Below are 23,042 nucleotides of genomic sequence, written 5' to 3'. Positions count from 1 at the left end.
TTAACATTAAGAGATTAAATCTAAAAGTGATTTTTTAATGTGTTACTGTTTTCTTCAATAGACGAAGTAAATGTCGAAAAATGCAAAAAAGACAAGAGAAGCGCTTTAACTGTGTGCACAGTGATGTGGTCTGAATTGGCTAATGCGGCTCAGAAAGGCAGTTCTGAGAGAGATGGTGCGAATGCTTCTCTGAAAATGTCGCCTCAGTTGTCGGCAGCAGTGAAAGAATCAAGTGCAAGATCAGGAGTAGAGCAACGTTTTAGATTTTGTTCTCTGTTATTTTCATTTCTAAATCAGAAGTGAACCTCTTCTGAAGAGAGAAACCACGGCTGCATGCGGCACCTCTTTCTCCAAAACCAACCAGACAAGCTCCCTAACCCCCAAGCAGCAGAAAAATCCAGATATCTGGAAGCTAGGAAGTATATGCTGGGGGAGGAATCATCACATTTTTGCCTTGTTCTAGTACCCTCTTCCTAGGCACGTTGGTCCGTGCCACAGCCTGGACTCCAGGCTAAACAGAGCTGGCTGCGTGGCGCTCGCAGGAGTTGTCCTCAGGCGGATGCCCTCTAACTGATCAGCTACCATAGCGGTATGTGCCCCTGCAGCAAGCTGCGCCAGCGCCGTGGTGAGCAAAGTCAGGGCTTGCTTAGACCATCAATTCAAAGTGTTTCGAAGTACTTAAATGTACAGCTCTGTCGGCAGATCTGTGAGGATGGGGGTTGCTGGTGAGAGGAGTGTCAGTGAGCAGCAGTAGCCGAGGCACACAGCTGGTCTCAGAGAAGGCCTCGGGAAGGAAGGGAGAACTTCCACTCAGAGAGCCTGGGAGAACGCGTAAACTTGCTGAGCCGTTCCTGGGTGGCCCATGCCTGCCCATGCCATGGCAGTGAACGCACTTACGGCTACCGTTTCCAAGGTGGCTTGAGTGGGTTGAGTGGTTTAAGTAAGCACGTACAGAGTATATATCTATGGATGGAAAAGTTGTTATTTAGGAGGATTTGAGTGTTTTGTGACAATATTTTTAAATTTTAGCTCAGTAAAATGGGCTGGGCACACTCCCCAGCAGTAGCAGTGGAACTCATTAGACCATGAGTGAACCTGTTGCTTTCTGGCTTTGCCATCTAAGCGTGAGTTAGTTGAGTATAGAATGGTGAGCAGATACCTTACACTAATAGAGTCGTAAGAGTTTACTGGTTAAGGTAGAACTGTGGAAATCAGATTAACAAAGGCTAATGATGCTAGCAAAAGAGTTAAGAATTTGAATTTTGGTGGTTTAGCTTTGCTTGTTTAACACCTGACTGAGCCAGAAATCCAAGGGGTGATGTCTATATCTAGCAATAAGAACAGCGTACTAATGCTTTGGAGATGTAGCAAGCAATTTGAATGTCGTTTTACAAGTAGCGAATGATCCAAATGATCCTAGTAGAAAGTTTTTGCTTTCCTTTTGACACAAAGGAGAATGTTAATGACTGCAAAGCGAACCTTTTTTTTGTTTTAATATTTTCTGTTTTATAGCTCATCTGATGAGGTCAGTGTTTCAGACATGCCTGAAGAAAAATGAACTGAATAGTTTATAGTTTGCAAAGTGCTGCTGCTGCAATTCATTATTACTTAGAGGCTTCAGGAAGAAATTATTTGATTTAAAGACGTGGTCCTCCACTTCCAAGTCAATACAAATTTGTCCATTGCTTTCAGTGAGAGGAGGATCAAGCCCAGCTTCCTAAGATGTCTTTCTAGGGTTTCAAAATTAGTTGTAGGCTCACTAGTCAACATCCTCATTCAATTTTCGCATTTGTATTCCCTTTCATACGCACACAGGCACATCCATATGCACAGGAAATCCTGTTTGGGGGTCCTGCCTGGAGTCGCCCTGTGCCACTATTATTAGTGCAGTCAGTTGGTAACTTGTCTAAATCTGATCTGGGCACGTCCACTCCGTTTCTTGCCCTCTGGTGGGTTGGTTACAGTAGTACCCTGTCTTCCAGCTGCTGTTTTCAGTCAGTTCAGCAGCAATGCATTTCTCACTATCACTAAAGTGATGCCTGTGAGCTGGAGTAAATTTACTCTACTGACCGCTTGCCCAAAATAACAATGTCAGACGAGCCTCTGTTTTTAACGTGTCTGTTGCTTTGCTTTGCCTGTCGTCCTGGCCTCCCAACACAGCACTTACGACCTACGGACGCTGTGTGTTAGTGACCACGGTGTTTAACTGGGGCTCTGAGGAGGCACCACAGAGCTGTTAGCCCCCTAGAAGGGGAACACTGTCATATGGGCATTCACCACCAAGCTGTCTGCTCTTTAAAAAGATTGCAAACTGGTTGGTTGTCTTGCAGCTCAGTCTTAGAAGTGAGTAAACCCATTATTGCCCAGAGATTCTCCTACTCACCAGGCATCTTGGAAGAATATCCTTGTCCAAGAATCAGCTTTGTATGAAGGTAGTGCTTGAAAGTTCGTATGTTTCATTGTCGTTAGCGTTACAGTAATTTTTAATCAAATATGCTCCATTTGCAAGTAGATCTCCCCTGCTCCTCTTTCCTATAGCTATTCTTGTTCCCCTCTCACATTCTGCACTCGTTTTAAAATCCAAGTTCAAAACCGCCTGCAGACTGATGCCCAGTGACTACGATGTCAGCCTCTGCCCTCACTGAGTGTGGGCTCCGTTGCCTTCTAAAGCAGTAGCCTTCTGTTTTTATTATATCTACGCTCATGCTTTCTTAGCCATTTTGGCCCTTGCACAGACACAGAAAATATAATGCAGGTAGAGCTTCACACTGAACTTAGCAGCTATGGCTCTCAGCACATACAAGCCAAGATTTAAAAACAGGAGTAGCGAGTAGTGATTTGGGGGTTTTCACCTGGACGTCATTATAGGCCCTGTCTGACGGTCAACAAAAGGGATTAGTGTAGATGGTGATTTGCTGAATCAAGGGATTTCAGTCAGTGACCTTAGAAGTCCTTTCCACTCTTATGTGCCAGATCCGAACCCTGAGAATTATCAGAGTGATAATTGCCAAAAAGCACCGGCGGTCCTTTTAATTCCTATTCAGGGGGAGTAGGTGTGTGGAGTGGAAGTGTACCAGCTTTACATGGTCACCTTCAAAAGTGGAATTGCCAGTTAAATCCTCATGTTTTTTTCCTGGAACTGTTATGAAGCTGTGTGTATCTTTCTTTAAAATAAGCAGCGTGATGCTGCCCTGTCGGCGTGTCAGACATCCAGAATGCCATGCTGACAGGACGTCGTTTTCTGCTTTTCTGGTAACGGGAATGGTATGAAGCCTGAGAAGGTAAAAAGGAACTTTCCTTCCCTACGATTTGCACACCAAAGGCTGATGCTCCCAAGTGTGTGAAGCCCTTAGATGGCAGCGGATGATTGCTAATAGGATACTCAGCCTTTTATCACTGGATCACTAGTTCAAACGCACGTCGGGGCAGTAGCCGGAAAGTCGCTACTATCTGGCTGCTGTTGTCTGGCTTGTGAGATGAGACGAAGCGCGTGTCTGAATTTTGAACCCAGGCAACTGTATCATTGCTGTTTCTATATAGCAGATTTTAAATACTCTAAACTTAATGTTGGTATCATAAGGAAATGAAGATACCGGCAGGTCTCGCACAGTTCTGCTGTGAGCTGTCCTCAGGTTCCCTCTGGTGGCTGAGCGCAGCGTGTGACCGCAGGCCCTGGGAGAGGCGTTCGCTGCCTTTAAGCCTGTCTGAACATACACTGAGTTTTATCCTCTCTGCGGAACCTCTGTCACATTTACGAGATGGTCGGTACTTTTGGTGTTGCTATGCTGGCCACTCGCAAATTTCTGGGCATTAAGTGAAAATTTTCTGTGATGCGTTGCCATGTGTATCACCAGCTTGGAGATACTCAGTTTCTTTGCTTCACAGAGCAGAAGAGCTTACTGTTGCAGGCTGCATCTGTTGAGATCCACTCCTTTACCAAAACACGGGACTGTAGTACAAGCTGGGAAAGAAACCCAGAGTAAAGCAAGGTCGCTGGTTATCTTTATTATGCTGCAGTAAGGGAAGAGATTGTTATGAAAATAGTGTGATTCAGAGAATTAGTAATGAACTAAAACTTTCTTTATAAATGCCATACTTTCAGTATAAGAAAAAGTTCTTGCTTTTGTGTCTATATTCAGCTGAGGAGAAGGGGCTTTTGCTGGTTGCTGCTGAGAAAGAGGTCACGCTGGTGGAAGTCACTGAGAGTGGGTGTTGTCACCCCTCAGGACTGGCTGGTGCAGCAGGTGAGCTGAGAATTGAATGGAAATGGGATTATGTTCCTCAAGAGGTGGTCTTTCCAGGGCAAGTTAAAATGCCTTTTGATACTTTTTTCATCAGTTAGGGTGTTCAGGCTGTTACTGCTTGCTGGGTAAATAGAGAGCTTAGTTTTCTGAATCTGGCCTCTGTCATCCTCACCTCTCTGCCAGATATACATTTGAGATTTCAGGCATTCCCAGGCTGCAGTGGCTGCTGCCAGTGCTTGTTTAGCATTGAGTGACTCATTAAGCATATGCGTGTACTTGGAGTGAAAATAAGAGCCAGCTTTAGCTACCACTAATGCATCCTCTTTCTTGGTTGAACCTTATGGTGCCAGTGACTGCCTGGTACATCAGAATACATAGGAATACAGTAGATCCAGCATCTCCAGATGGGAGAAGGATCCAGAAGATCTGGCCCTTGCCCAGGCTTTTCGTGCAATCTTGTGAAACGTCTGACGCAACGTGTGCATGTTTGGTCTTAACTTTTTCAGTTGTCCTGGAAAGAACTGAGGAAGATTTTAACTCAGTCTTGTCACTATGGATAATTATGTTTCCGATGAAGCTAGAGGTGGCCATTTAGTTACTTATATACCCCCTGGCTTCTCTCCAAGTCCGCTGATTTCTGGACACGCATTTTACCTGGTGTTGCTTGATCAAGGCTCATATTTAAGGAAAAAAGTAATCCTTGCACTGGAATAAGAGTGTGCACAAACACTAGGGAAGGCTCAATCTTCAAAGGAAAGCTTTATTAGTTAATAAGTGCTTTTTAAACAGATAGTTACACTGGTTACAGAGTAGAGTGAGCAAGAGAAGGGTAATGCTGGTATAACTGTACTTGATGTAGCTATTTTCACTACGGATGAGATGTGGGAATACTTCCAGCCATGGACATCTTTGTGGGAGAAAAGGCCACAGGTTCAAGATGGATGGGAGCCATAGCGTGTTTCAGCCAGGTCAGTAATTTGGAAAATATGGGGGGCTGAAAACAGAGGTGCATTGTTCCTGCTCTGCAATTTGGGCATGGGTAGTGCCACCTGGTCTCCACATTGTATAGTGTTTCAAAATCCTGGGTGAAAGGCACAGCAGTATTACATCCTGATTTTGTCCAAAATGAGCAGAATTTTGTTAGCTGCTTCCCAGAATGTGATGTCTGCAACAGTGCACTGCTTGGAAAGGGGCCAAATCAACTGAGGATCAGATTGAGATGGAAATTTTGGTCCTCAGAACATCCGCTTGCAGGATGGTCAGATTTCAGTTTAGATCAGGATTTCACAAACATTTCTAGCCAGAAGAAACTACTGACAGTGTCAACTTGCAGGCTGATGCCAGGCAAGCAGTGCTTCGTCGTGGTACCCCTGCCACAATTTGGGAACCTTGATCTAGGACGATCTCCTGACATTTCCCATCTTGTTTTCCAGATCTAGACACAAACAGCGATCTCAACAGTGATGACTTTGAATATGAAGATGAAGCAAAACTTGTTATATTTCCTGATCACTATGAAATCTCATTACCCAATATAGAAGAGTTACCAGCACTGGTCAGTGAGTGTGTGCAAGTGGTGACAGAAATTGTCTCCTGCTTTAGTTTTTATAGAGATGGTGCTTTGTTTTCTTGTGTGTGGTGCTTGTTTCTACATAAAGATCTTTCTTAACCATCTATAATAGAGTCAGTCATTTTTAAAAGTCTGCTTTGTCTTTGTTTCTTGGGATTTCCTTTTACCTCCTGTATTCCTTTCCTTACTGTGATGCCAGCTTGTCCCAGGGAAGCTCACATAGTACACACGCTTACTCTCCTGCTAAAATAATAACAACTGTAATCTGGAAAAATACGTGCATGTTTAAGTGTTCCCGATACCCAGTTCTGTATGTGGTTAGCAGTGGGCTGAATGCCAAGTTCTGTACAGTCACTGAATTGTGTTAGGTTTCGATTGACATACATTTGTCTTCCAGGTGACGATAGCTTGTGATGCACTCCTCAGTGCAAAATCACCCTACAGGAAGCAGGACCCTGACTCCTGGGAAGAAGAGCTACAGGCATCTAAACATGCCAAAACACTTGTACAGTTAGACAATGGTGTTAGAATTCCCCCCAGGTGAGGGTAATAAGGTTTTTTTTCATTGTAGGCTCTTTAATACAGTCCAGAGTAACAGAACTAAAGCCAGCAACTCAGCCAGCGATTCTCTTGCATGACTCCGGGCTGAGTGGATATGTTTGGCTTGACCTACCATAATTGGAAATACAGGACTGGTTCCTGCCTTACTTATTTCTGTCATTTCTTCCTGGTTTGTCTTGCAGCGGTTGGAAATGCTCAAAATGTGACCTGCGGGAGAATCTGTGGCTAAACCTGACAGATGGTTCGGTGCTGTGTGGCAAGTGGTTCTTCGATGGCAGCGGGGGGAACGGACATGCAATGGAGCACTACAAGGAGACAGGATATCCCCTGGCAGTGAAGTTGGGAACCATCACTCCAGACGGAGCAGGTCAGCCGCCTGGCAGGTTCTGAGATGGGGTATCTTCTGTGCATGAGGCTAACAGTGTGTATATCTATTACCAATTGGCTTTGTGCTTCTAGTGCAAATGTTTGAGAGACTGATGTGGAAGGAAAACTCTGTGAGTCTGCGAATCTTGATCGGGGTTGGGGGGAATGACACGCACTCCATTCGGAGAAAGCCTGTACCTTTTTTATCTGCTCTTCTTCTCCTGTTTTATGTTTGGTGTAAATAGTTTTTCGGATTTATAGCGTGTGACAGAAGAGTAGTATTCTTTTGAAACAGTAGAATCTGGAGAAGCAGTACTTTTCAATTGTTACAGTTGCTAGGGCAAATGGTTCAATCTTATGTAACATAGAAACAATAGCAGGATAAGGATTTTAAATTCAGAAAAGTACGTTTTTATCAGCACGTATTTTTTTATCGTACTAGAAACTGCTGTTTTTCCATATCATTTTGGTACCATTTTGTTCAGTCTAATGAACGCTCATCTTCATGGCACTGCTGTGATGCTCATTTGTAAAACGCCTGATGATCTTGAGAGGTGAAAAAAAGCTATAGATGTATCCTTGTTTGCATATTCTCCGAGTGTGACGTTCTGCAGTATTGCTGTGGAGAGGATTATGGTGTGTGAGGATTAAAAACACGAGAAGCTGAAAAAGTCGTAAGCAAAGAGATCCTGTGCTGCAGCTGTACAGAGAAATAAAAACCAGAAGAACACACAGCAATGATTATATTTTGGGTTTAGTGCTTATGACCATATGGATGAAAAAGAGCTGTTTAGAGCAGCCTCTTTTGTTAACACACATCGGTTGAGAGTTTTTAATCTTTAAGTCCTATTCAGTGTCAGGGAAGGGAGGCTGTAGTCAGATTTAGCCAGCTATGCCACAGAAACGCTGAGCAAAATTCATTCTTTTCTCTCCCAGATAGAATATCGTTTCTTTGTATGAGCCTGGTCTTGGATGATTTCTATCTGAATCTCTCAGTTACTGAAGGTGTTTGGGATTTGCCCAGCTGTGGGTTTCAGCTGCATCTACAAAATAAACAGAATATTCTTTAGTGTCTGGGTTTGGGGTTGGTTTTTTTTTTTTTCAAATTTTTTTCTTTCTTTCCTTTCACATCTTTAGCAGCAGTACTTGTTTCCTTATGGCTGTTGTCCTTCTGCCTCCCACAGATCAGCTGCTTCCTCTCTTACGTGGCCTTTGAGATAACAAAGGACAGGCTGTCATCCTCCCCTCTGAATGAGGGGCACCAGCTGTTCTCCACAGACCTTTGTTCTTCTGGATGATGTTTACTTGGTTTTCCTATAGAAAAGGCTTCCCTCCCCCAACCCTCCTTGTTCCCTTTTCAGTAATTATTCTCTCTCTGATCTATATTGCAGTGGTAATCATAACCTCTCAATAGGGCTGGATGACAGATGAGCTTCAGGAAAGAGGCTCCGAGGCTGACTGTGACACAAAATCTGTCTGGTTTCTGCTTCCCTGGCCTAGCAGGTGATGGTAGAGGAGCAATAAGTGTTAGTCCCTCAGCTGACATAACTTATTCTTTTTTCATACCAGTAAAAAGGAGAAAGAGGTGGTGCCAGTATTCCACGTATACTTACCCTACACAGAGGGAGCAGAGGAGACCTCCTTGTCTTTCCTTGAGAAATCTGTGTTGTACACATTCTGAAAGATTTCTGGGGCATTAGCCCCGTTTTGTAGCATTCCGTCAACGAACAGATCTGGAATCAGGGCAGAAATTGAACCAAACTTCTGTCCTCCACTCTTGGACCTTGGATAGAATGCGTGGGAGAGTCAGAAAAGTTGCTTGCCGACTACTACTCGTCAGACTGTGCTACCTGCTGCCTCTCTCGATGATGCCATTAGGTTTCATTTCAAGCCACTGTGAGGTTGTGTCTTTTGAAACTGGTTTGGGGAATGGAATGGGGGTCTGGCAGCGGGAAGCCCTGTCTGACAGGTACTTGAATGAGTTGCTTTGTGGATGCCAGTCTCAGCAATTGCAAGACACTTCTTTGGGGGATCCTATGCAATTTGTTTCTTCAGGGACAGTGTTGCCGGTGCCTGTTATCCTTTAAGTAGGAAGGAGTGATGTCTACATAGCCACACAGGTGTAAATCTTGAGCTGTGGAAGAAAAGGAAGTACAGGTAGCATTGTTGTTTTTCTTTTCTTAGTATAACATGAATGATTATTCTCTGTTTAATAATATTCTGTGTGGTCTGTCTCAGATTCTTCTTGGGTTTTTTCCCCTTATATTCCTCCCTTCTTCCCCTTTCTCACTCTAATGGTGCCAGCTTGTGCGTGTCACATTTGCTGACTTGTCTACATTCCTTATCTCCCAGAGTCCATATGACAGCGCTACAGACCTGTGTTTGGGGCTCTCATCTTTCTTTGTTTTGCTGCTCTCTGATTTATTTCTGAAATAAGTGAATTCTGTCTGACTCCCATGAATTTAAGTTGGCTACACAGCAGAAAGTACTGTAGTAAAGTATATGACACAAGAGCTGGGCTTGAGCAAAGATTAATATACCTCGTGTTCCATTTCTGCTGCTCTGGGTCAGTAGTCCCAGATGGCTGCTCTCTCTTTGGTTGCCAGAGCTGAGGAAAAGCAAAATCAAAGCTTCCCCATTGAAAGTGGCCACCCAAGATCAGTTGATGTGTAATTTCACTCCATTAAGTGTTTGAACTTTACAGAATCTTTTGGCTGTGCTGTGACCTCACCAGAAGACTATGGGAATGCTGTGATCTCTTGTGTGTGGATGAACAGTCATGTCTCCTGGGCACATTTGCTACCACACAGCGGAATTCCAACAGATGGGCAGCTACAGCCACACGCGTGCCAGAGCGGTCATCAGGACCAACGTTAATAGAGGGTCTGATGGCTAATCAGCAGCTGGCAGCAGGACTCAAAAGCACAATTCCCTGCTTTGAGAGAGTTAATGTTTTTTCATAGAGCTGGTAAATTTTAAAAGTTGGTGTTCTGTCTTTGAGGTCTTGGCTAACCTTCAACCTATCATTTCAGCGTGGGTTTGGGACTAGCAGACTTGAAGGAGACTGCCTTTTTGTTAAAGTCTTACAGAGGTGATGGGCTGAGTCAGAGCCAGGGTCTGTAGTTGCCAGGAGAGGGCAAGGTAAGAACCTTTCAGAAGTGGTATTTGTGCTGTGAACGGCCTTCGTCTGGGTTCCTGCTCTCTTCTCCTGAGTTTGTTTAATCTTTCTCCTGGCTAAGGTTTCTCTGTCAGCCTTGATCTGGTCATACGGGGCAAGGTCGCTGTGAGAAACTCTGCTGGGCATGAAGCAAGCTCGGCTGAGAGGAGTGCAGGCAGACTGGCAGAGGAGTTCTGGGGTTTGGTAAGAGCAGACACCAAAGCAGGGAAGTAGTTGTTCACTACAGAGGAACAGGCCAGAGAAGAGGGAAGATGGAAGGCCTGTTCGGTTCTTCCTAGTGCATGTCTTATCGCTCGTATCCTTTTATGATGCCTGCAGCTCTATTGTTATTTGCTCAAGTAGGTGAAACCTGCTCTGGACTCTCGGCTTCGTTACAGGACTCGCTTGGTAAACACTACAAATGAGTTTTTTCTCTCTCAACCAATTTGCCCTTTTGCTGGATTTATTAAACTTGGCTCCATAATGAAAATATCATCACTAGCCATATTTTCTTCCACAGTTTGAACTTTGCCCTGCCAAAATGTTTATGGGCTTTTACTTAAGGCTGTAAGGACCTATCGTAGAGCTAGGACTGAAATCGAGATCTCCTGTACAATAAAGCAAGGCACCTTAGTCACAAAATCAGCCTTCCTCACTAACTACAAGATTAATCTTAAAGTCCCATCCGTGGTGACCAATCCAATAAACACCTCCATATTTCTAATAAAGAATTTCTCAGTTCTCCCTGCATTTCTGTGGGAAAAGGGCATAGGTGGATTCATTAAACTACTCAAAATTAGAAATCCATTGGCAGAAGTCAGTTGGCCCCACGTACTCCCAGTTTTAATGTGTCTGCCTGTATCTAGTAGCTCCACAAAAATCAGAATCTCTTGTTGCCATGTTCAAAATGTGGACTGGTCACATATCTGAGAACTTTGTGTGGCCTGTTCCTTGTTTTCCCTACAAATTTCTTATTTTTTTGGGGGGGGAGATACTATGATCACTATAAATATTCTAAGGTTTTAGTACTGTGAGGGCATGTAATTTCTTTTGAAGAGAATAGTTGAGTTGATCGTGTTGAGAACATTTAAGATATTTACTGAGCTATATGGATGTCTATGCATTTTTCTGCTGGTTGTAACTGAACTTAAAGAATATGAATAAGGCATCTTGTGTAGGCAGTCCTGTACTGAGAATGCAATGTTGGTAAACAAAGAGAAGGGATAATATTTGATACTACAGCTCATCTGTTTCTCTCTGCTTTTGTAGATGTCTATTCCTTTGATGAAGAGGAGCCAGTTTTAGATCCACATATAGCAAAACATTTGGCACACTTTGGAATTGATATGCTGCAGATGCAAGTGGTAGGAAATCCATCTTTTATTTAGTTTGTTTATTTGTTTTTTTAGTAGGGGTGGGAGAGAAAGAGGAGAAGAATGATACTTGTAGCTTGTATTTGTGTGATTCCTTCCAACTGTTATGATAGTATTTAGTTTTGTAAAGTTCAGCCAGCCAGTTTGTGGTTTATTTTCTGAGGTCTGAGATGAGTGAATAATTACTCTCAAATCTGAAAATTGCCTTCTGAAAGGGTTCCTTTGTAGTCTTTAGTTTACGTGTTTCACTTCTCAGGAGTTGTGTACCATTTCCTTCAAGATCAAAAACCTCATTCAATTAGAGAAGAATATCTAGAATATTTAATTACAGTGAGTGAAGGAAAGCCTATTGCGTGTGTAAACAGATACAAATCTTAAGCAAAAACAAGCTAAGCAATGGTTAAGTTAAAAAGTGGTTGAAAGGTTCTTTATGCAAAGTTATAAATTTCGGTTTAGGTCTTGTTAATACGTTATAAAATGAAAAGATACATTCTCTCAAGTCCAGAAGACAATGTGGTCTTTGGCGTGGTAGAAGGGGAGGGGGCCAGAAAGGGTTCTGTTCCTGAACTTCTTGCTGGTCTGTATTAGTAGAGAAGTCCCTTTAATAATTTGTATTTCAGTGGATGTTGATTCCAGTTGTGTTTAAATGATCTAAGAAGTCTGAATGGAATATGGTTGTAAAGGCAGGTGGTTTTATTCTTATTTTTTCACTGAAGCACATAGCCTAGTATCACTACCTGAGAACCTGAATAAGAAAACTGTTAAAAATGAACAAACCTGATACAGGTTTAGTGTATTTCATTGTCCAAGTGGAGAGAAAACTAATAATAACTCTAAAATGATAGAGAGGAATCAAACTGCAGTTTCAAAAGCCTTCATGGTACTAATAATATTTTTGGTATACTAATTTCCTTGCCAATATTATGAATGAAAAGACTCTTTTATCCGCTATCTTTCTGGAAAACCTGTTTTACTCAGCAACCTTGAAAACTTAGTCTCAGCTGCTGCAAAGTTTTCGCCTCCAGTCTTCAGACCAGTCTGAAAAATCCTTAGTGAAGTGGTGGAGTAGTGCTAGCAGGACATGACTCTGTAGTGACCTGTATCTCCAAGCTGTGAACAAGCTATGTACCTAAAAGCTGAAAGCTGAGCTGTAAAGGGGGGAAGCTTCAGCATCACTAATTTTGGCTTTTCCCATTTGAAAGAAGGGAAGAGTTCTTGGATCTGCAGCTTTTCATCTGGTTTGTTTGCTAGGACCAGCTTCTATGGCAGCAGCTGTTCCTGGCCATTACAAATGGAATATGAAACCTGAATAAATGCAGTGTTTTGATGCTGAGGCTTGAGGTCACAGCCCTGAGAGAGGTGAAGCTCCCTGCTGGGATGGAGGTCACAGCTAGGAACACGCAAAGAGCCAGTGGTCTGTGGTAAAGTGCTAAGAGGAATATTGGAAGAACAAGCTGCTAGCCTCCTGACCCTGAGTTTTTCCCCTACATGCAGGATTTACCTCCCTTTGCCCACTGGTTTGGCTCTTCTTTTCTAGAATATAGATGGCAAAGTTGGTGATGATGATAGCAGCAGCATAATTGTTGCAGAAGTTAAACAGATTTTAAAAAAATCCTGTTGCTTTCAGACAGAGAACGGGCTAACTGATAACGATATAAAACCAAGAGTCTCTGAGTGGGAGGTGATTCAGGAAGCTGGCATGAAACTCAAGCCCATGTATGGCCCAGGATACACCGGCATGAAGAACCTGGGGAATAGCTGCTACCTCAACGCTGTCATGCAAGCCATTTTCAGCATCCCAGAGTTCCAGCGAGCGTAAGTAGTTTCAGACTAGTTCTTGTCACTAGCTGCTGCATTCCTCAATCCCTTGTTTTTCTAAGCAAAATGGTATTTTAATTTTTGTCTCACCTGCAAACAAGCCTCAGTCAGTCCAGTGGCCCCTTAAAGGATTTACTGACTGTATTGTTCTGTTCTGGAAAAGGCTGGAACACAAGACCCAATCTGCCTTTGAAATCAGAACTTACTCACTTAGCTTCAGTGGTGGGAAATCATATGCCACCTTGTAAACTTGACTGCTCTGTCTCTGCTTTTTATACACATACGTACGTATCTCTCTTTATCTTGGTATCATCAGTGTCACACTAGGGTTTTTTTGTACTGGCCCATGCCTTTGTATAGCTGCAGGAATCATTTGATTGCTCCAGTGTCATTTGTGCAAAAAACTCTACTGGCACAAGTAATATTGATCCATGCTAGTGAAAAGCATTGCACCTTCTGCATGCAGGTCTGGCTAAGAAGAGGGAAACTGTCAGAGGCGTTTTAAAAATTAAAGTTCTAGTTAAAAAAGAAATCTCATTTAATGAAAAGGGTAGTGTGAGCATTTTCTTCCACTGAATAATTAAGGGAGTAAAAGGCAGAAAGCATTTTTGTTTGGGTCTGCCTGCCATCCATCCTAAGCACAACAGGAGACTATGAAATATTCCTGACTGACCAAAACTGAACACATCACTCCAAGGAGAGAAGCCTTTATATAAAGGACAGTCTGTGGTTTGTAATAAAATTCAGAGTGCTCTTTCATTCCACAGCGGTAGTAGTGTGCTTGGAAGTAAGGCTTTTAGATTTTGGAAAGCCTCCCAGGCTTTCATGTTGCAGTTGCCTTCTGGAGAAGAGGGAGAAGACTTGTGTTTGTTTACTTTGTTAGCCATATGGAGTACAGTCTGTAGATTCATTAAGTGCCAGCTCTTCTAGCTCCATTTTTGAAAAATACCAAAATGGACTTTACAAGGGAGGTTGTTTCCCACAGCATGGTCCTTGGAGTTACCTGGAGCACTTAGTACCAATAAAGTAATGGAGATCTTTGATGAACGAGGGACCAAGCAGAAATTAGATGTGTTCTTTCAACATGGCCATACCTACCTAGCCTGCTCTTCTTGCGCTCAAGGGAAGCAACACTCAGATAGTGTGCTACTAAATGCTTCACTTCCCAACAAAGTGGCTTGAACAATATATGGCTCAGTGTGTGTTTGTCAGGAGTTAGCCTTTGCTTCTCTGAAGAAACACAGTCGAAACTTCCTTTTTACATGTTTTGGTCGTGATACAAATTCAGGATTTATTTGGCAATGTGGGTTAGGAGTAGAAAGTGAATTGGTTCTCAGCCCAGCATTGTGGTTTTGGTACACCATAGTACGCTATCCTGCATCTATTTCAAGATCAAAGAATAGACTTTAAATTCCGGATGAACAACAGTGCCATATCCTTTATAGCTAGAAGCTTCTAAGCAAAGCTTAAATGTTCATTTCTTAATTCCTTCACTATTATTTTTCCGTGATGGAAGCACTCACCAGAGAGAGATTAAGTCATTGCTATGATGCAAAATTTGATGTGTTACCACAGAGGAAGCCTGCTGATAGATCACTGCTGAGGGCTGAGGATCTGTTAGGATATTCTTGAGTAAATCTAGCTGCAATATTTGGATGTTTCTGCTTTGTTCTTGCTGCCCAGGTATGTGGGAAACCTTCCAAGAATATATGACTACTCTCCTCTTGATCCAACGCAAGACTTCAACACTCAGATGTAAGTAACACTTCTCAGTGATTTACTTGGTCAAGTTAAATAGGATCTAAAAAATTTAATGGCAGGGCAGAAGAATATCTGTGCATGGGCTTGAAAGTGAAATATGGCACAAGGTAGAATGGGAAGATTTGCCTGCTTAGTTGCAGGTAATGATGTTTCATCAAGGGGTCAAAGACAGTAAACTTCTTTTTTGCTTGAAATAAAAATCTTAGCTTCTGTTTTTCTCACATGTTTTGTTTCCACCCCACCACTTTCTTCCCTACAGGGCTAAATTGGGACACGGCCTCCTTTCAGGCCAGTACTCTAAGCCACCCATGAAATCTGAGCTTATTGAGCAGGTGATGAAAGAAGAACACAAGGTATTTGACTGAGTTTGTGCAGCCTGGTAACTAGGTAAAAGTGATATCCTGAGAAAAGGGAACAGGTGCCGGGCATTGAAGAACACGTGTGGATCCAGCATGGGATGCTTAGCAAGGTGGAATGAGCAGGATTCTAGTCAGGAATATATTAGTCAGGGGCTATTTGTGCAAAGCATTAAAGCAACCATTGGTTCTGCTACTAAAGTATCCTGCTGCTCCAGTGATGAGTGCAAAAGTTCACAGAACTTCGCTCTGATGAACAAAAAACCCCCCAACCATATTATCTAGGGAGTCCTGAGTATTTGGAAGCGAACTCCTAAACCCTCTTTAAATTTCAGAAAGAAGTATAAAGAGCTGAAGCATTGTTTTCAGGAAGTGTCTGACGATATTGCACCTGATTTCAGGAGAAGCAGTCTAGGTAACGCAAGATTAACTGCTGCTGGATAGGCAATTTCAGAACAAAGGTATACTGAGGGGCAAGTACAGTATAGCTAACGTGCTAGGCAGAAAAGAGAGGAATTGGAGGATGAAATAACCTTTTTCCCCATGTTTATGTAATATAGAATTTTATTTCGCTGTCATAGTGTTACCAGTGGGAGACTTCCATTTTTACTGTAATTTGCAGTAATTTTGCAGCAAAACAGATACTTAGCTCACAATATCTAGCTAGTATCTAGCTTTGAGAACTCTGGTATTGTTGGTTCTGTAATCTCCATACTGCCTTTGTGTAGTTCTTCTGCAACATGGAAGTTGCTTGTTTCTCTTATGCTGTAAAAATCATTTCGGCATGAGTTGGCATCGTAGCTCCCATAGACCTGTATCTTCATCTGCCTGTGCTTTTTCCTCATCCAGCAATGAATACATTCACTCTCACAGTCATCAGAAAGCATCTTCATATTCTTTGCCTGACAGTCTTCTGGTTTTAGGAGTAAGGATAATTTTTGATGAAGGCCTGAACAATTTATTTTTATTAACAAGGTTTGTGGGCACTGCTTAATTCACTGGTTTATCTTTTTACCTGTTCTTCCTTGCTTTTGGGAAGAAGAGAACTGTCAGTAGCTTAGTGGTGAGATGGAAAAGTTTCTTCTCTTTTTGCAAGTTGGTTTAAGTTTCCATCAGCCTTTGGAGGGTAAGATTAGTTCAGACTTTGCCTCTCTGCTCAAACTCTGCTGCTTTAGGAATTTCCTTTATTTTCCCTAGAGTCATCCAATTAACAGTTGTGTTAAGCAAAATGTTAGCTATTGGGACAACATTATCTACCCAAATGAATCTGTTATTTTAGATCTGGTTTATTTTTCAAACCATCTCCCTTGAAACATCTCATTTAGAGTGATGCTGGGAAAACTAGACCTAGAACATATTTGTGTCCCTGCCAACCTCCGTTACTGTGACCCCCAGGAGCATGTGGGGTCAAACCACAGACGGGATATTTAGAAATGAAAGGTCAGCCAATAACCAATACGGAAATAATACCTGTAGAAAAGAGCTGTCTTTATGGAGAGAGAATCTCTGATACCAAGTTGTAGTTTTATACACAGTGGAAGTCATGCATGCTTCTGTCACAGAGCTGTCTTTATGGAGAGAGAATCTCTGATACCAAGTTGTAGTTTTATACACAGTGGAAGTCATGCATGCTTCTGTCACAGAATCATGATGATAGTTTCCATGGGAATAGATATTTTCCTCTACCTTCATTTATCAGTTATTGATGTAGGGATTTCTCCTGAAATCAGAACGACAAGGAGATTTTGGTCAAAGGTAGAGCATCTGGTACAGAGTAGTTTGTGTGATCTGAAAGTCCTGTGTCTCCTGAGTAATTGCTTTGTACAGTAGCTGTTCAGTGTTTTGGAACAACAAATTAATCCTGCTTGTTTCCTTTAAAGTTTAGAACTTACCAACGCATCACTGTGGCTAAGGAATAGTGGAATAGATTTCAACAGACTCCTTACATTAAGTTATGTATACTGACTGACCTGCTTTCCTAAATGCACGCAGGATATCAACGTGTAAGCAAGTGCCAGGTCCTGCCCCTGGGGAGGGACAACCCCCCGCACCAGCACAGGCTGGGGGGGACCTGCTGGAGAGCGGCTCTGCTGAGGAGGCCCTGGGGGTGCTGGGGGGCAGCGAGGTGACCCTGAGCCAGCACCGGGCCCTTGGGGCCAAGGGGGCCAGCGGTGTCCTGGGGGGCATGGAAAGGAGTGTGGCCAGCAGGGCGAGGGAGGTTCTCCTCCCCCTCTGCTCCACCCCAGTGAGGCCCCAGCTGGGGTGCTGCGTCCAGGTCTGGGCCCCCCAGTTCAATAAGGACCGGGAACTACTGGAGAGAGTCCAGCGGAGAGCTACGAAGGTGATCAGGGGCTGGAGCATCTCCCTTGTGAGGAAAGGCTGAGAGACCTGGGCTTGTTCAGCCTGGAGAAGGGAAGGCTGAGGGGGGATCTCATCAGTGCTTATAAATACCTGAAGGGCGGGTGTCAGGACGGTGGGGCCGGGCTCTTTTCAGCGGTGCCCAACGCCAGGCCAAGGGGCCACGGGCACAAGCTGGAACACGGGAAGCTCCACCTGAGCATGAGGACAAACCCCTTCCCTGTGCGGGTGCCAGAGCAGGGGCACAGGCTGCCCAGAGAGGCTGTGGGGTCCCTTCCCTGGAGACATTCACACCCAGCCTGGACACGGCCCTGTGCCCCTGCTCTGGGGGTGCCTGCTCCAGCAGGGGGTGGGACGGGGTGAGCTCCAGAGGGACCTGCCAACCCCCGCCAGCCTGGGATTCTGTGATTAAGAATAACGGGCTGGAAGTTCGGGGACTGGAGCCCTTCAAATAAAGCCACACGTTCATGTTTAGTCCAGCAGCCACTACTAGCAATGACATATTGAGAATTTTTTAATGACAGATGGTATAAAACTCTGTCGGATAGCAGTAGTCATCTACTGGCATTTAACAACACTTGTGTTCATAAGTTCAGTTTAATAAAGTTGTAGTTACATGCATCAGACGATGCATGTATCAGACAAGTCATAGCATGCATTAGGATTTGAAACAGCTTTTACTGCTTTTGTTCTTTGTCGTTTTGAAGATGTATTTAGAAAAATAATCAAGTATAGATATTTTCTCCATTCCCTTACTCTGGGCGTACAAATCTATGTTTTGTCAGTTTGGGGGTGCTTTTTTTGTTTGATTACCCCCCTCCCCGATAATACTGGTGTACATGCAGATAGTATTTGTCATCCAGAGAGTTGTACTGACATTTATAGTGAATATAATTGCATAGGATTCTAGGCCTTCAGCATTTTCAAGTGCTTCTGCTTTGTGCCTATAAAACAAATAATTAATTTTATTTTTATTCTTTTACCTTTTTTCCACCTCCTACATGCAGAGAAGTTCTCTAGCTTTCTGGGTCTTTGGAATTCATCCAAAGTTTTTTGGGAGTTGTTGCCTGTAAAAGCATTCACATGAGATCTGCAGTGGTCCAGCACAGTCTATATTTAGCTAAACTGTTTTGCAACTGTTGTTGGGGAAAGTACACGAGGTATTCTATAAATATTTGTGGTATTGTGGAACTAAAATTTTTTACCACAGGAGTTTAGTCTGGAAACGGCAGCAGTTTTCTTGGACTGACTTTAACATTAAAAAGGGTCATCAGCTAGGACTTGATTTTCTGTTTCGAGCTTTGCCATTTCTTCTGTTATTTTTCTTGTCCTTGAGGTGGAAAGGGTTTAGAGGGCAAGATCCAATCCTCTTCTACAGACTGCCACACGTAGCATGTTTCTCTTCAGCCTGCTGAAATGGCTCAGTATAAAGTATGTAGATGGAAACAAGGCTTGATTCCAAACTCATTGCATTATACATCAGGGCAAATGTGCCGCCTTGCCATATTCTTGCTCCTGACATAGCAAGGAGCCTGGTATATAGCAATTTGAGCTGTTTTATGCACTTCTCTCCCCAGTCCTAGCTTCGATGAAAGGCAGCTGAGGACACTGGAGTGATATATAACCCAAGTTTCGGAAGTCCTAGAACATCTCTTTGGTTTAGCAATACTGAGACTCTTCTCTTCATGAGAGCCTTTGAAGAGCATCTTAGCCTAATGTGGTTGCTGGTGTACTGCCAGAAGTTGAAAGAGCATTAAAACTGAGAATCTGCTTCAGATTTCAGTGGGTCTAGGAACACCTTACCCTGGTGAAACCAAGAATAAAATTTGCTCTTTTAGTGTGTGTTTTATGTTCCTTTTTTATGCTGCTTTTTCTATTCTTATATTGGTATGATAGTACAAGTGTAGTAAAGAATGAGGTTGGCTGAGTTTTTAACAGCCTGTGGCATATCCTAAAGGCTACACTTTTGCTTGGATTGTCTTGACAATTATTCGGTCTCATGGAGGATGAGGGCAAATCTGAGTAAATGATTCTGACCCTTTCAAAAGTGTTATTTAAAAGAGATAATAGCTAGTGTTGTCTTGAGGACGCAACTGGGTGGTTGGGGTGCTTCTTAAAGTGATATGGAGGGTGAGAAGGTCAAAACTAGGATTCTCCTGGGAGCTAGAGATTTTCTGACTTGGGGTAGTTTCCTGCTGATGTAACTGAATGGCCGAAGGCAGCATGCTCTGGTCCTTCAACATGACCAACACCTGCAAATTGCAAATTCACATCTGTTCTTAACAGCCCAGCTGGGAACGTGTGCTGCACACGTTAGTTGTTCTCTGCTTGATTCTGTAGAGATCTCTGGAGAGGTTTGTGCTGAGTAAAGCTGCTAGCTGATACACCAAAGTGCTTCAATGCCCACATACTTCTAGGTGGAACAGGGGTATGAAAGGAATGTCAAGTGTTAGAACAGAGCGTAGGCCTTTCGCCTTTCTGAAAGCTACTAACCCTTAGCGAACCTTCAGTAATGTCCTTTAACTTGCAAGTGCCATAGAAAAATCAGATCAAGTGAACGCTGTAGGAACTATGCCATATAACATCCTAAAACCCCCAAATCTCATTTCAGGTCCCTTCCCACTTTTATTTAAATGGAAAACCAGATGAAACTGAAACTATGACTTCTCCAGTGGCAGAAATGGGCCATAGATAGATCTAGTGGAGTGACTCTGGGATATTTGCTCGAGGAGTGAATAAAAATCCTTCTTTAAAAGGTTTCTCTTTCTTTTATTTAGCCTCAACACAACGGAATATCTCCCCGAATGTTTAAGGCTTTCATAAGTAAAGGCCACCCAGAATTTTCGTCTAACAGACAACAAGACGCACAGGAATTTTTCCTACATCTTATAAATCTAGTAGAGGTGAGAAAATTTGAATTACCGCTTCTTTTTCCTGGTTATATTAGACAATGAAGGCAGAGCTGTTATACGAGTGGCTCATTTTTTTGTTATACTCTTTTTAGCCTTGGATATGTAGCAAATGGCACTAATTTAAATGTATTTTGGTTTAGGAATATTTGTTTCTTTAGTCTTCCCTTCTCTTTACTTCACACTCTTGCACGACCACACACAGGGCCAATGCTGCTGATAACAACTGCAAGAGATACAGAAAGGTCAAGCATCACCGTACAGGCTATAAGATTTATAAACGTATGTGACTGTCCTTCTAAATTGCTGTTCATTTTATGATTACATGCTCTCCGTTTGTTTGCCATATTGAAGTCTGTCTTGGAATATTAATGAATTGGGTATTATAATTATAATTATTATTATTCCAAATTTATATCATAATTGGGAGCAAACTAATTACCATGTCCAGCTCTTTTACAAATCCCAGCTGTACATCATGGAATCATTATGGGAGGAAGGACTCCCCTGCTGAAAACAAAGTGAATATTTGTCAGTTGAATATTTCTGTATAAAACATTAGTTCCACTGAGCACCAGCTCAATGCTGTGTGTAAAAGAATCAGTACTGTGAATTTTAATTTCTTTCTGAAAAAGAAATTTACAAATATATGCAGTTTTCATTTAAAGCATTTCCTTCTTGTCCATCCTCCCTCCTTCTTTTTCCTGTTTTCCCCAAGAATCAAGGGTGTTTATTCATGTGTTACAGTCTAGATGAAGCTGTTCACATTTGCATGCGTAATGTTCCACATCCCGAAAGGCATGTACTGATTATAGGGTGGTAGAAGACATTTTTCTGTTTTTTCCCTGATAACAGACATTAACATGAACAGTAAAGAGGAGGTATATTATTTGTATGACATTCCCATCTGGATAATGAACTATAAGTTCCTTGTTCTGTTTCAGTGGAGATTTGGAGTGGTAGGAGCAATTCCATTTGCTGAAAGGATGCTCCATGTTATTTACCTGGGCTTTCTGTCTTTATTGTAACCTGCCAGCTTGCTACCTTCTTCTGTTCACCCTGACTCGGTCAGGTTTGTTAGGTACATACTCTCAAGTTACTATGTGTAGAAAGATATTGCTGCATATGCAGACATCGTGGACTTCGGTGGGATTCTCTGTGGGTGCAAGAGTTCTGCATGCAATAAAATGCAAGTTGAGCTGTCAGACATGGGTTCAAGATTGGTGTCTTTGTGCTTGCCATAAAACAACCAGCAGCCTTTGGGTTCTCCGGTCGTTTTCATGATGGTCACCTAAATAATTAGATCTAATATTCCTTTCAGAGGAACCCGGTAGGTTCAGAAAACCCTAGTGATGTTTTCCGGTTCCTGGTGGAAGAGCGCACACAATGCTGCCAGTCCAGAAAGGTCCGCTACACAGAGAGGGTGGACTACATCATGCAGTTACCGGTTGCCATGGAGGCAGCGACAAACAAAGGTAAAGAAACTGGTCCATTTTACTGACCGACCTTCTGGTGACTCCCTCAGCCATGAGGGAATGAAGGTCTCAACCCCATGTGGTCTCTTTGTATGGACGGAAAGGTTCAAGGCCATGTGGTGAATCAAACCAACGAACCGAGCAGGAGAAAGTTACTTGGCTTAGTTTTATTTAAGAGGAGATTTTTAAACACACCTCAGTTTGTGGCTTTACCATCCCTGTTTATATGTTTTGGGAAGAAGGATTTTACCTGGTTACTCTTGGCAAGTTTTTAGGCAGATTTCTTCTCAGACTGTGGGACCACCATTAAGCGTCCCCGCTCAGCAATATATCACCAAGAATGGTAGCAGTTTGTGTGATAAAGATGTCAGAGATTTGTGATTTAAAACCTTAACCTGCATTTGACCCAGGGATGTGCCACACCACTTGCAGTACAATTTATTTACCCTTGGTTTTCACACGTGTGTGTGCCCAGAGATCCCCATTACGGTTAGTTTTCCTTTGTCCTGGACAGTCTAAAAAAGGAACTGAACATACTAGTTAATGAATATCTTGTAAAACCAAACACACACTCACAAAAAACCCCAACCCCAAACCCACAACAACAAACCCACAACCAAAAAACTCAATTGGCTTTGTGTTCATTAGCAGCAGATTATCAGATCTAACGTGATAATAGAGAATAGGGGTATAAGATAGTTTGTCATCTGTAAAGCCAAAACACACAATTTGGATCTCCTGGGCTTTAGGAGAGGAGGGTAGAAGTGGTGGATATTGATTTACTATACAGAAGTAATTTTTTTCATGCCTGTGAACTGCCTGAGAAAGCATACTTGTTTTTAAAGGAGAAAATGGCTGAGGGGGCTTAGAAGACTTGGAAGCAGGAGGGAGGTACTGACAAATCTTGCTTGCCCCTGCAGTCAGTGGTGAAGAGTGTTGCAGGTCAAAATAATAAGTGTATGCCTGAGGTGGAGGTGAAAGGGACATCACAGGAACGCTAGAAGGGGGGTGTGCCTCTGGTTTCCTACATCGACTCAAAATTTAAAGTATTTTAAAGCCAGAAGGAACTGTTCTGATTATTTGATCAGATCCTT

General features: G+C 42.8%; 1 protein-coding gene across 1 annotated transcript in view; it reads left to right on the top strand.

The window, feature by feature from the left end:
- Window positions 1-23,042, top strand: part of USP13 (ubiquitin specific peptidase 13) — a 55,476-nt gene that overhangs the window by 18,037 nt on the left and 14,397 nt on the right. Inside the window, exons 4-12 of the mRNA XM_075098416.1 lie at window positions 5,678-5,799; window positions 6,212-6,354; window positions 6,558-6,742; window positions 11,168-11,262; window positions 12,899-13,086; window positions 14,773-14,844; window positions 15,110-15,203; window positions 20,342-20,467; window positions 21,795-21,948. Of these exons, the coding sequence (XP_074954517.1) occupies window positions 5,678-5,799; window positions 6,212-6,354; window positions 6,558-6,742; window positions 11,168-11,262; window positions 12,899-13,086; window positions 14,773-14,844; window positions 15,110-15,203; window positions 20,342-20,467; window positions 21,795-21,948 (1,179 nt within the window). The remainder of the gene's footprint in view (window positions 1-5,677; window positions 5,800-6,211; window positions 6,355-6,557; window positions 6,743-11,167; window positions 11,263-12,898; window positions 13,087-14,772; window positions 14,845-15,109; window positions 15,204-20,341; window positions 20,468-21,794; window positions 21,949-23,042) is intronic.

This window comes from Phalacrocorax aristotelis, chromosome 7 (assembly GCF_949628215.1).
Source record: "Phalacrocorax aristotelis chromosome 7, bGulAri2.1, whole genome shotgun sequence".
In the NCBI taxonomy this organism is placed as follows: Eukaryota; Metazoa; Chordata; class Aves; order Suliformes; family Phalacrocoracidae; genus Phalacrocorax; species Phalacrocorax aristotelis.
The sequence above is the reverse complement of the archived record's forward strand: the minus strand, read 5'-3'. Positions and strand labels throughout refer to the sequence as shown.